Source organism: Oncorhynchus tshawytscha, linkage group LG21 (assembly GCF_018296145.1).
Source record: "Oncorhynchus tshawytscha isolate Ot180627B linkage group LG21, Otsh_v2.0, whole genome shotgun sequence".
Classification (NCBI taxonomy): Eukaryota; Metazoa; Chordata; class Actinopteri; order Salmoniformes; family Salmonidae; genus Oncorhynchus; species Oncorhynchus tshawytscha.
This window is the reverse complement of record NC_056449.1, coordinates 7,202,331-7,215,391: the sequence shown is the minus strand read 5'-3', so window position 1 is coordinate 7,215,391 and position 13,061 is coordinate 7,202,331. Positions and strand designations below refer to the sequence as shown.

At 43.1% G+C, this 13,061-nt stretch overlaps 1 protein-coding gene and 1 long non-coding RNA gene across 30 annotated transcripts in view; one reads left to right on the top strand and one right to left on the bottom strand.

The window, feature by feature from the left end:
- The window catches only part of LOC112220809 (protocadherin gamma-C5-like), a 201,642-nt gene that overhangs the window by 161,378 nt on the left and 27,203 nt on the right, over positions 1-13,061 (top strand). The window contains exon 1 of one of the 28 annotated variants that reach the window (XM_042302946.1): positions 2,273-4,926. The exons of 26 other annotated variants lie outside the window; for them this stretch is intronic. In XM_042302946.1, coding sequence (XP_042158880.1) covers positions 2,476-4,926 — 2,451 coding nt within the window. In that variant the 5' untranslated portion in view covers positions 2,273-2,475. Of the gene's footprint in view, positions 1-2,272; positions 4,927-5,971; positions 8,605-13,061 lie in introns of those variants that run through there. One more of the 28 variants, XM_042302945.1, reaches the window with a different exon arrangement.
- On the bottom strand, positions 9,613-12,780 carry LOC112220810. 2 transcript variants are annotated; one of them, XR_006079540.1, is made up of 4 exons: positions 12,611-12,749; positions 11,558-11,593; positions 10,266-11,386; positions 9,613-9,833 (listed from the first exon to the last, which is right to left on the bottom strand). It is a non-coding gene; the product is annotated as an uncharacterized LOC112220810 (long non-coding RNA). The 2 variants fall into 2 exon arrangements; XR_002948930.2 differs by lacking the exon at positions 9,613-9,833 and having other exon boundaries at positions 10,021-11,386; positions 12,611-12,780.

Genomic DNA, 13,061 nt, shown 5'->3' with positions numbered 1-13,061 from the left:
TCGAGGTCAGTACAGGTACATCAAAGCTGGGACCGAGAGACTGAAAAATAGCTTCTATCTCAAGGCCATAAGACTGTTAAACAGCCATCACTAACTCAGAGAGGCTGCTGCCTACATACAGACTTGAAATCATTGGCCACTCTAACAAATGGATCACTAGTCACTTTATTAATGCCACTTTAATAATGATGTTTACATATCTTGCATTACTCATCCCATTTGTTTATACTGTATTTTATACCATTTATTGCATCTTGCCTATGCTGCTCGGTCATTGCTCATCCATATATTTATATATACATATTCTTATTCAATCCCTTTACTTAGATTTGTGTGTATTAGGTAGTTGTTGTGGAATTGTTAGATTACTTGTTGATATGGCTGCTCTGTCGGAACTAAAAACACAAGCATTTCACTACACTCGCAATAACATCTGCTAACAACCATGTGTATGTGACCAACAAAATGTGATTTGGTTTTGATATATTTTTTTCCCAAAACACAATTCAATAAAATCACAATTGCTTTTTTTTTTGTCTTTTGAACATTTTTAAGCATATTTTAACACAGACGCAACACCTAATAAACACATTGTACTTTTTTTTATTTGTTGCGTAGGCCAGGGGCCTCATTTATAAAAAAATTCTTAGATTTATACTTGAACTTAGTCGTAATATCATTTCCGACGGTGTGCTTGCGTTCAATTCATAAAAGATACTGAGCATAAAAAAACTTGCTTGCGCAGGTTCTAAGAAGCCCGTTTGTAACGTACGCACCTGTGATCTATAAATCTCAAATGAACTTAAAATTGACGGCACATGAACGCGCCTTACAATCAGCGATTTCCCCTTATAGAATGCCAGCACAAATGAGTGTTTAGTCAGGAATAGCCATGGATCATAATGCGCAAAAAAAAGTCATTCCGGTCTCTGAAAACTCTCGCCCTTCTAAAAGCAGTTTTCGATGTCTTCCAATAACACAAGAACAGCCACGGTTACTTTTTTTCTAATTTGACACGCTATTTATAGAACACCGCATCCTGTTTTTAATTCAAAACACCTTGCGTCTGTTTATTGTTTATAAAGCTAATGCAAAGTTGAACACAGGCTTGGAGGCATATATGTCCCAAGCTGCAATCCCCCTACATAACCAGCAGGAAAATCACTTACGGCAAGTCCAGACTTTGAGATCCTTTCCACGTCAAAGTAAGGTTTTATAAATAACTACTTATATGTGGTTTTCTGCGTAAGTCATACTTAAGATCAAAATGGATCGTAAGTCCGTTTTAAAAATGAGGCCCCAGGCCCTGTTGTTACCTCTTACCCCAGCAATAATGCTGTGCATTACGCCTCAACTTACCCCAAGGCAAACATTTTGGACTATATTAGCCCACACAGCTACTGTAAAAGGATGCACTTTCATGTTAAGTTTAGGACCTCATATTGCAGCCTATAGAGACCCAACTGATGTATAGAACAATTTTAAAAGTATCTACTTTTGTTTAGATACAAGTATCTTGAACCTCTAACACAACAAATGAATTTGAATTTGTGAAAATCCGTTTATTGGACATAAAATGCTTACCACTTTATCTATGTGGTTTCTTCCTTCACAGACTCCATGAAATGATGACCTTTTCTTAAGCATTTGGTCTAATTATGCATTTTGTGTATGGTTTCCTAGAAACAAGGGCAGCTCAACTTACCCCACTCTCCCCTATGCTATATTGTATATTATCAACTGGGTGGTTCGACCCCTCAATGCTGATTGGCTGACAGCCGTGGTATATCAGACCGTGGACCATGGATATGACAAAACCATTTATTTTTACTGCTCTAGTTATGTTGGTAAGCAGTTTATAATAGCACTAAGGCTTCTCAGGGGGTTGTGATATATGGCCAATATAACACGGCTAAGGGCTGTGTCCAGGCACTCTCCTTTGCGTCGTACATAAGAACTATTCTTAGCTATGGTATATTGGCCATATACCACACCAACTCGGGCCTTAACATAAGAACTATTCTTAGCTATGGTATATTGGCCATATACCACACCAACTCGGGCCTTATTGTTTAAATGAAAAATACAGTCACTTTATCCACTCCCTCTCTCTATGCCAGTTAAAGTGCTTTAAGCAGAGCCTGGCTGCTGTGGCTTTAAGAAGTCTATTCTGTTGGCCCCTTATTGGATGCTAGAGCTGCACGCTGTGCACCAATAGTGCGCAGAACTGTACAAAGAGATCTACTCCCTCCCCCCAGCCTCAGCACAGTTACCCTTACAATACTCAGAGCTGGAGAAGAGAAAGGGATGCGCTCACACACACGGAGACACAATATAATCTAAACACTTTAACGTTACCGTGATACAACATTTATAGAAACATGCTAAATGGAATATGCGTTCTGGAGATTCATTTTGATATGAACGTCTTTGTTCTGGACAGTAGTTTTGGAATTGTGTTATAACGGATCAGGGATGACAAAGAGAATGGGATACCGAGACTGGAGATGGCTGGCTCTTTGGTGGCATCATTTCTTTCTCTTGTGGACTACAATAGACGGACAGACTCGCTACACCATATCGGAGGAACTGAAACAGGGCTCTGTGGTAGGAAATCTAGCCAAAGATCTGGGTTTGGGACTATCTGAGTTTTTTGACCGTAAGCTGCGTGTCGCCTCTGAGGCTGGTAAGCAGTATTTCAGCGTGGATGCGGGGAAGGGCGAGCTGGTCGTGAATGAGAGAATAGACAGAGAGACTTTATGCGGACAAAGCGCCAGCTGCGTTTTACCTCTGCAGGTTGTCATTGAGAACCCGTTACAACTGTATCGTGTTGAGGTTGAAATACAAGATATAAATGATAATTCTCCAAGTTTCCCTTCCAAACAACACCCGTTAGAGATAGCTGAAACAACTGCGGCAGGTGTACATTTTCCCTTGGAAAGCGCACAAGACCCAGATGTGGGGAGTAATTCTCTAAAGTCATACATTCTTAGTAAAGATGAATGTTTTACTTTAAAGGTAAAAGAACTCTCTGGCGGCAGAAAGGTACCAGAACTAGTCTTGACCAAAGCTCTGGACCGAGAGAAAAAAACTGTCCATCATCTATTGTTGACAGTTGTAGACGGGGGCAACCCAGTGAGATCCGGAACCTCGCAGATAACTATTACAGTTCTCGATGTAAATGATAATGTGCCCGTTTTTGAAAATGCAGTGTATAAAGTTCATGTTAGTGAAAACAGCGCAGAGGGAACTTTCATAGTTAATCCTAGAGCAACAGACGCCGATGGCGGACAGAATGGACAGATAGAATATTCGTTCGGTGTCCATACGTCAGACTCGGTGCTATCTGTTTTTGAGATTGATTTTCTAACAGGAAAAATCATTTTAAAAGGGCAATTAGATTTCGAGAGCGCTGCAAATTATGAAATTGACATCAGTGCGAAAGACAAAGGTAGCCCTAGAATGGAGGGACATTGTAGTGTGCAGGTAGATGTAGCAGATGTAAATGACAACTCTCCCGAAATAATTTTAACCTCCAAACCAAGTCCTCTGCGTGAGGATGCACCGAGTGGCACGGTAGTAGCTTTGATCAGTGCCCGGGACCTAGACTCCGGTAATAACGGTAAAGTGACGTTACAGCTCCCACGAGGTTATCCTTTTAGTCTGAAACCTTCCTTTTCTAATAATTACGCACTGGTCACAAGTGGTGTTTTAGACAGAGAGAGTTTCTCAGAGTATAATATTGAGATAACAGCCACTGATTCGGGCTCCCCTCCCCTGACTACCAAGAAAACTATAACAGTCAGTATCATTGATGTCAACGACAACCCCCCTAAATTCAGCCAGTCCTCATATAATGTCTATTTAAAAGAGAATGGACCACCAGGCTCAATGCTCTCCTCAGTATCTGCATCTGACCTGGATTTCGGGGATAATGCCAAGATCTCCTTCTCCATCCTAGACTCCAAAGTGCAGGACGTCTCTGCATCCTCCTATGTGTACATGAACACTGATAACGGCAGTATCTACAGCATGCACTCATACGACTATGAGAAACTAAAGGTGTTTCAGATTCTGGTGCAGGCCAAGGATCACGGCTCTCCCTCTCTGAGCAGCAACGTCACTGTCCATGTTTTTATCCTGGACCAGAATGACAATGCCCCCGCTGTTATTTACCCCTCCGCTGCCCTGGGCTCGCTCTCTCACCAGAAGATGCCCCGCTTCGCTAAAGCAGGCTACCTGGTTACTAAGGTAACCGCAGTGGACGCAGACTCGGGCCATAACGCCTGGATCTCATATAAACTGGCGGAGGCCACAGACGCGTCTCTGTTCAGTGTCAATCTTTACACGGGGGAGGTGAGGACTAAACGCGCTGTGTCCGAGCAGGACGACTCCTCTCAGAGGCTGCTTATAGAGATGCAAGATGACGGGGAGCCGGTCCAGTCGGCCACGGTCACATTGGCCATACTGGTAGAGGACGGGCTCCACGAACCCATCTTGGACCTTCGTCAGAAAGCGCCAGAGCCTAGCAAGAAAAGCGGGAGAATCACCCTGTATTTGATTCTCTCTCTGGCCTCGGTGTCCGTGCTGTCTCTGGTGACTTTTGTCATCTTAGCAGTCAAGTGCGTTAGAAACAGCAGGAGCAGCGGTAGTTGCTGCATGAGATGGGACGACTTTGACGGCAACAAGAACCCCAACAGAAACCTGCAGATTCAGCTCAACACTGACGGGCCGATTAAGTACGTGGAGGTCCTGGGAGGGGATATGTTGTCTCAGAGTCAGTCCTTCAGGTCATGTGTCTCTCCCATGTCAGAGTTCAGTGATTTCACCTTCGTTAAGCCCAGCAGCACCACTGACTTTAAGGAGATGATCAACGTCCTAGACGCGTCTTTACCCGACAACGCCTGGACCTTTGAGAGCCAGCAGGTGAGAAGTGAACTGTAGCATTGTGACGAATTGGATTGTGGGATGGAAACGGTTTTATGACGTTTGATATTAACACACAAACAACATGCGTGTATTTTTGTGATTCAACATTCCACAACTCTAAACCTTGTTCTTTTGGCAGTGTTTTCATTTACTGAAGATATTAATATTATGGTAGCTTATCCTTTAGACTATGTCTGATACAAAAGTCTGTAAATAAATAATGAATATTTTTACCATTGAAGTCACAGTGAAACTTTGAATTCAAACGGTACTTTTTCCGATTCTAATATTTTCCCTATTTAACCAAATGCTGCAATGTTGCTTCCCTTCAGATTTATAAAAATGATATAATATTCGAAATATTGAATTCATTATTCTACCCTGATGATTGTAACCATTAGAGAGCTATTGTGTAATCTATATTGTTACTATAGTTGCTGTGTAGCGTCATTCTGTGTCTTTCTGACTGGCTCGTGGACGCGTATGGGTTTCAGCACCATGGACAGGGACCCGGCCGAATGAACTGTGTGGTTTTTGTGTGTAGGAGGGCAGACAGAGATTCTTATACAATTGCTGTAAAATACCTATTTTTCAGATCGACTGAAGCTCAATCGATATTTTATGCAAACTATAATCGTCAAAAATGTGTTTCTTCCACAGCCTCTTCTAGAATGGCAGTATTTTGCATGATATCTGTGCGCAATGGGAGACTATATTTTGAAACATGTCTTACACTTTTACCTATTTTTAACTACAGGATATGGGCTGCCCATAATATATTTCCAACGAGACAATGTTAACAGAGTGATTGTATATTGGGAAACAGTCTTTTTAGCCGCTCTCTGTGTTATGGTGCATCAGAAAGACCTCTACGTTTAGTCTGGCTACTGTGGCTTTAAGAGAAATATTCTGTGAGCCCATTATTGGATGCTAGAGACACACGCTGTGCACCAATAGCATACAGAAATGTACAAAGAGATCTACCCCCCCACCCCAGCCTCAGCACCTAACACTTACAATACTCAGAGCTGAGAGAGAGAGAGAGAGAGAGTGATGCGCTCACATACACGGAGATAGAATACAATCTCAACACAACATTATTTTTGTTATACAAAATGTATGGAAACATGCTAAATGGAATATACACACTGGGGATGTCTTTTGATATGAAGCTCTTCGTTCTGGACAGTATTTCAATGGGAATTGTGTTATAACGGATCAAGGATGACAAAGAGAATGGGATACCGAGACTGGAGATGGCTGGCTCTTTGGTGGCATAATGTCATTCTCTTGTGGAGTACAGTAGACAGCCAGACTCGCTACACCATCCCGGAGGAACTGAAACAGGGCTCTGTGGTGGGAAAACTAGCTAAAGATCTGGGGTTGGGACTCTCTGAGGTTTTTGACCGTAAGCTGCGTGTCGCTTCTGAGGCTGGTAAGCAGTATTTCAGTGTGGATGCGGGGAAGGGCGAGCTGATCGTCAATGAGAGAATAGACAGAGAGACGTTATGCGGACAAAGCGCCAGCTGCGTTTTACCTCTGCAGGTTGTCATTGAAAACCCGTTACAGTTGCACCGTATTGAGGTGGAAATACGCGACATAAATGACAATTCACCTAGTTTCTTAACAACGGAGCTCACATTGAAAATAGCAGAATCGACAGTTGCGGGCGTGCGTTTTCCTCTGGAGAGCGCAGATGACCCAGACGTTGGAAGCAATTCGCTCAAGTCCTATACTATTAGTAAAGATGACTGTTTTAGTTTAAAAGTAAACGAGCTTCGTAATGGAAGAAAACTCCCCGAACTGGTCATAGAGAGAGCACTTGATAGAGAGAAAAAAGCTGTCCATCAGCTGCTGCTAACAGCGTTAGACGGAGGCAATCCCGTCAGATCCGGGACTTCACAGATAACTATCATAGTGCTTGACAACAACGACAACGTTCCCCTATTTGAAAGCAATGTCTATAAAGTGTCCATTAACGAAAATAGTCCAACGGGTACCTTCATGGTTAAACTTAAAGCGACGGATAATGACGAAGGACAAAATGGTGAGGTAAAATATACATTTGGTGAGCGTACACCCGAGTCCGTGCTTTCCACGTTTCATATTAACCCAGTGACGGGGGAATTGTTTTTGAAAGGTGAATTAGATTCTGAAAGCGCTGCAAATTATGAAATTGATGTAGCTGCTAAAGATGAAGGTATTCCGGAGATGGAAGGACACTGTAGCGTGCTGGTGGAAGTAATAGACCTAAACGACAACCCTCCAGAAATTGTCCTCACCTCCAAACCGAGCCCGGTGCGCGAGGACGCTCCTAGTGGCACGGTAGTGGCTTTGATCGGTGCCCGGGACCTAGACTCCGGGAATAACGGTAAAGTAACGTTACAACTTACAAAAGGCCATCCTTTCAGTCTGAAACCGTCCTTTTCTAATAATTACGCCCTTGTCACCAGCGATGTTTTAGACCGAGAGAGCTTCTCAGAGTATAATATTGAGATAACGGCCACTGATTCAGGCTCCCCTCCCCTGACTACCAAGAAAACTATACCAGTCAGCATCATTGATATCAACGACAACCCCCCTAAATTCACTCAGCCTTCCTACAATGTATATTTAAAAGAGAATGGACCACCAGGATCCTTGCTATCCTCAGTATCTGCATCTGACCTGGATTTCGGAGATAATGCCAAGATTTCCTACTCCATCCTAGAGTCCAAAGTGCAGGATGTGTCTCTATCCTCCTATGTGTACATTAACTCTGACAACGGCAGTATCTACAGCATGCACTCGTTTGACTATGAGAAACTAAAGGTGTTTCAGATTCATGTGCAGGCAAAGGACCACGGCTCTCCTTCTCTAAGCAGCAACGCCACTGTCCATGTTTTTATCCTGGACCAGAACGACAATGCCCCCGCTGTTATTTACCCCTCCGCTGCCCTGGGCTCGCTCTCTCACCAGAAGATGCCCCGCTCCGCTAAAGCAGGCCACCTCGTTACTAAGGTAACTGCCGTGGACGCAGACTCGGGCCATAACGCCTGGATCTCGTATAAGCTGGCTGAGGCCACAGACACGTCTCTGTTCAGTGTCAATCTTTACACGGGGGAGGTGAGGACTAAACGCGCTGTGTCCGAGCAGGACGACTCCTCTCAGAGGCTGCTGATAGAGATGCAAGATGACGGGGTGCCGGTCCAGTCCGCCACGGTCACACTGACCATACTGGTAGAGGACGGGCTCCACGAACTCATCTCGGATCTCCGGCCGAAAGCGCCAGAGCCTAGCAAGAAAAGCGGGAGAATCACCCTGTATTTAGTCCTCTCTCTGGCCTCGGTGTCCGTCCTGTCTATGGTGACCTTCATCATCTTAGCAGTCAAATGCGTTAGAAACAGCAGGAGCAGCGGTAGTTGCTGCATGAGACGGGACGACTTGGACGGCTACAAGAACCCCAACAGAAACCTGCAGATCCAACTCAACACTGATGGGCCGATTAAGTACGTGGAGGTCCTGGGGGGGGACATGTTGTCTCAGAGTCAGTCCTTCAGGTCCTGTCTCTCTCCCATGTCAGAGTTCAGTGATTTCACCTTCGTTAAGCCCAGCAGCACCACTGACTTTAAGGAGATGATCAACGTCCTAGACGCGTCTTTACCCGACAGCGCCTGGACCTTTGAGAGCCAGCAGGTGAGCGGTGAGCTGTACCATTGTCACGATTATGATTCCTGACTCTAGTGCCTTTAATATGACGTCCTATCATGGGGATTCAGAGTTTAGTTTTCCTATAGGCTATGATGTCATAATCAGTGAGTGGACACCAACCAACCTCGAGAAGTTTAAAGCATCAGGGTGCAGCTTAAGTACAAGATAAACGCTCTGTAGCCTATACTGCCTTGGAAATAATTACTGGCGCAGCAGGGCGAGGCGGAGCATATCAAACAAAAGGCTACAAGCTATAAATACACTGAACAAAAATATAAACGCAACGTGCAACAATTTCAAAGATTTTACTGAGTTCATATAAAGAAATCAGTCAATTTAAATAAATAAATTCAGCCCTAATCTATGGATTTCAGATGACTGGGAATACAGATATGCATCTGTTGGTCACAGATACCTATAAAAAAAAGGTAGGGGCGTGGATCAGAAAACCAGTCAGTATCTGGGGTGACAACCATTTGCCCCATCCAGCGTGACACATCTCCTTCACATAGAGTTGATCAGGCTGTTGATTGTGGCCTGTGGAGTGTTGTCCCACTCCTCTTCCATGTCTGTGTGAAGCTGCTGGATATTGGAACTGGAACACGCTGTCGAACATGTCAATCCAGAGCATCCCAAACATGCTCAATGGGTGACATATCTGGTGAGTATGCAGGTCATGGAAGAAGTGGGACATTTTCAGCTACTAGGAAATGTGTACAGATCCTTGCGACATGGGGCCGTGCATTATCATGCTGAAACATGAGGTTACGGCGGCAGATGAATGACACGACAGTGAGCCTTACACTGTAAAAATCAAACGTTTTTGGAGAAATTTAAACTGTGGTGGATCCCCTATAAGTTCTTTGAATAACCCCTTTTAATGGTTCCTCAAAGAACCTTTTGAATAAGCTTTTGGGGTAAATGTTTTAACTACCCCCCCCCCCCACCTCCAATATTTTTATACGCATAACAATAACAACAATGATCCAATATTTTAGTTGTCAGTGTTTATTATGATTTTAGTGGCAAAGCAGAATTAAAACATCCAAATATGAGAAACTCCCAGCAGAGCCCCAAGTATAATGGGTATATCCTCTGGCGTGTTGGTGTTAGTGTTCTCCGTATCTGTAACGATTCTCGTCCTCGTCTGATGAGGAATATGAAGGATCGGGCCAAAATGCAGCGTGGTACATGTCCATGTTAACTTTATTAACCTGAACACAAAATAACAAAAGTGAAAAAACGAAACAGTCCTATCAGGTGACAAAACACAAAACAGGAAACAACTACCCACAAACACAGGTTACCTAAGTATGGTTCTCAATCAGAGAAAATGATAGACAGCTGCCTCTGATTGGGAACCATACCAGGCCAAACACAGAAATACAAAACATAGAACAAAAACATAGAATGCCCACCCCAACTCACGCCCTGACCAAACCAAAAAAATAGAGACATTAAAAAAGGAACTAAGGTCAGTACGTGACAGTATCCATCGCCAGAATGATTTTTCCAGTGAATGGTGATCGAACAGGGTTTCCTGTTATATTCATCAGTGTAGAGAGGGTCAAGTCTGTGAATCCCCAAAATAGTCATTATACTGATGACTAACAAAACATTGCACACGACAGTATTCTTACACATACCTTGTCCATAATGTAGAAGCCTATGGGGTATTCATTGAAGAGGTAAGGGAGGCGGGTGGTAAGTGGGCTCTGCATAACACACCAATAGCAATTGATATACCTTTGTATGCCTCCTCGTCGATATACCCGTAGACACAAAAGTGAGCCGTTCAGTCACCTGCACCCAATACAGCTAGTCTTCAACATTATTCTTAAAGCCTACATATTCTCACCTCTTTGTTGATTGATATCCAATGAATTGTGTCCATTCTCTATTTTTTAGAAATATTTGCACAAATATGAAACGATAGACGGTATCATCATAAAACAATATTGATAGATATCACACAAGGGACCAAAACTTACCTTTAATTGAGGGGATTGTTACATTTTTTTGGTTAATTGCCTGCACCTGCTGTCCTTTCAAATTCAAATCCAAATGTTTCAGTTGGGCAGTTAGGTTCTTGCAAGAAACCCCACCAACTAAAGAGATTCCTCGATGAGCCCCACCTCCCATGGTGGTCTTGGAATAACCTTTTGGGGGGCTATTTTCTGTGCCAAGTACTGAAAATAGGTTATTCAAAGAACTTTGAGGATCTTAGAAGAAGCCTTGTTGAATCCTTCATTTGTAGAGTACAGGATCTCGTCACAGTAGCTCTGTGCATTCAAATTGCCACCAATAAAATACAATTGTGTTCATTGTCAATAGCTTATGCTTGCCCATTCCATAACCCCACCGGCACCATGGGGTACTCTGTTCACAACATTGACATCAGCAAACTGCTCACCCATACAACACCATACACGCTGTCTGCCAGTTGAACCTGGGATTTATTCCGTGAAGAGCACACATCTCCAGCATGCCATCGGAGGTGAGCATTTACCCACTGAAGCCGGTTACAACGCCGAACTGCAGTCTGGTTAAGACCCCGGTGAGAATGACGAGTAATGCAGATGAGCTTCCCTAAGACGGTTTCTGACCGTTTGTGCAGAAGTTCTTCAGTTGTGCACACCCACAGTTTCATCAGCTGTCAGGGTGGCGGGTCCCGCAGGTGAAGAAGCCGGATGTGGAGGTCCTGGGCTGGAAATGGTTACTCGTGGTCTGAGGTTGTGAGACCCGGTTGGACGTACTGCCAAATTCTCTATAACAACATTAGAGGTGATTATTGGATTATGGTAGAGAAATGAACATTCAATTCTCTGGCAACATCTCTGGTGGACATTCCTGCAGTCAGCATGCCAATTACACACTACCCTCAACACTTCAGATATCTGTGGCAGGGGGCCGGAGGAAATTCATGTTCATCACTCACCACATTAGTTCATCAGATGTACAGATGTATTTTGTTCTGCAAAAAAAAAAAAAATCAATGCTATTTAACTACCTACATGTTTCCTGGTTGGACCTGGGTTTTACAATGTATCCAATTTCGGTTTGTATTGTTGTCACTTTGTCGCAAGAACGTTTGGCACGTGTCGGCACATATTGCGTCATGATTGCAAGGTGTCCCGATATATTTTCCAACTGTCCAGATATCTTTTCCACAACTGTCCCGTTGTCTGGTTATAATGTCCATTCTGGAATGCCCTTCTAGCCAATCAGACATGAGTATTCAACAATGCTGTGGTATTAGATAGAATGTCAGCCTAATATTAGCACCAAAACATTCTTACCCGTATCTACATTCACCTTAATGTTGTAGCCTATGAGAATGGATGATAATCTGGATCTGCAGGTTAATAAATGTTTGCAAAGTAGTTCAGAAAAAGGATTAACGGTTCACACTTATCAACAGCTCATCATTTTTTTTAAATGTGGGTTAGGGTTAGGATATTTGGAGACACAAATATATATTTGGCTATTCATAACAGTAATCACATGTAGGTTTATCCAAATATGGAATTTACATCAGTCAAATGATTACTTTGTTAGCTTACCAGTGAACAATACGGATTTCTTTAGGCCTATATCATAGCTTTATACTTTCTCATTAACGTATTTTGTCAATAGGCCTACAGTAGAAATTGCACGGGATCAAACGTGATAAGTTCATATGTCATTCATTATCTGTTTAAGCAGGCCTAATACATACAAAGAGATGTAAGTAGGCCAAAGGTTGTTATGTTGGTTATCAATGGCATTGCTGCCTCCTTGCCAAGACCCAATCTGTGGTTTACATCATGGCACATGGTTCAAGCGTTATCAACACTGGAAAGTAAATCATTTGATAAACATGCCGCCTTGCGGCTACGTCCATCATTGCAATTTGATCATGAGTCCATCAGTTACTTTGCGTAACTTTGCTTATATTCAATGTAAGTAGTTCTGTTCATTGACAAAACATTAGTAACAAGTTCATACTTACTCTTGTGGTTTTATACCCTTTGTGCATTAAGCGCTTGGAAATGGCGTAAGTCGCTTTTTAAAAATGATATTATTTTATAAGTTCCATGGCCTCGTCGTCGTGAATTCTGAGTTGTTTTGCTCTAAAGGTAATGTCTTAAGCGTGTAACATGTCTCTACCTTGATGGTAAATCCAAAATGAGTGCCTCTAAGTTTTCACTCACTCTCTGCTTTGTGAGAGAGTTCTGTGTGGGGAGCGAGTCCCGGCTTCTCGGCCAATAGGGAACGGGTGTCTGTGTCCCCGCCCCAGAGAGGAGCAGAGCAGAGGAGACGAGTGTGGAGAGTTTTAGCCGATCCTTCATGGAGTTTTACTTTTCCTCTTTTTTTATTTTCCGTATAGAATTAGGGCGTCATGATAACTTCTAAACTTCCCACCGCACTTTTTCTTAAACGGAAGTGTTTACGGACAGCCT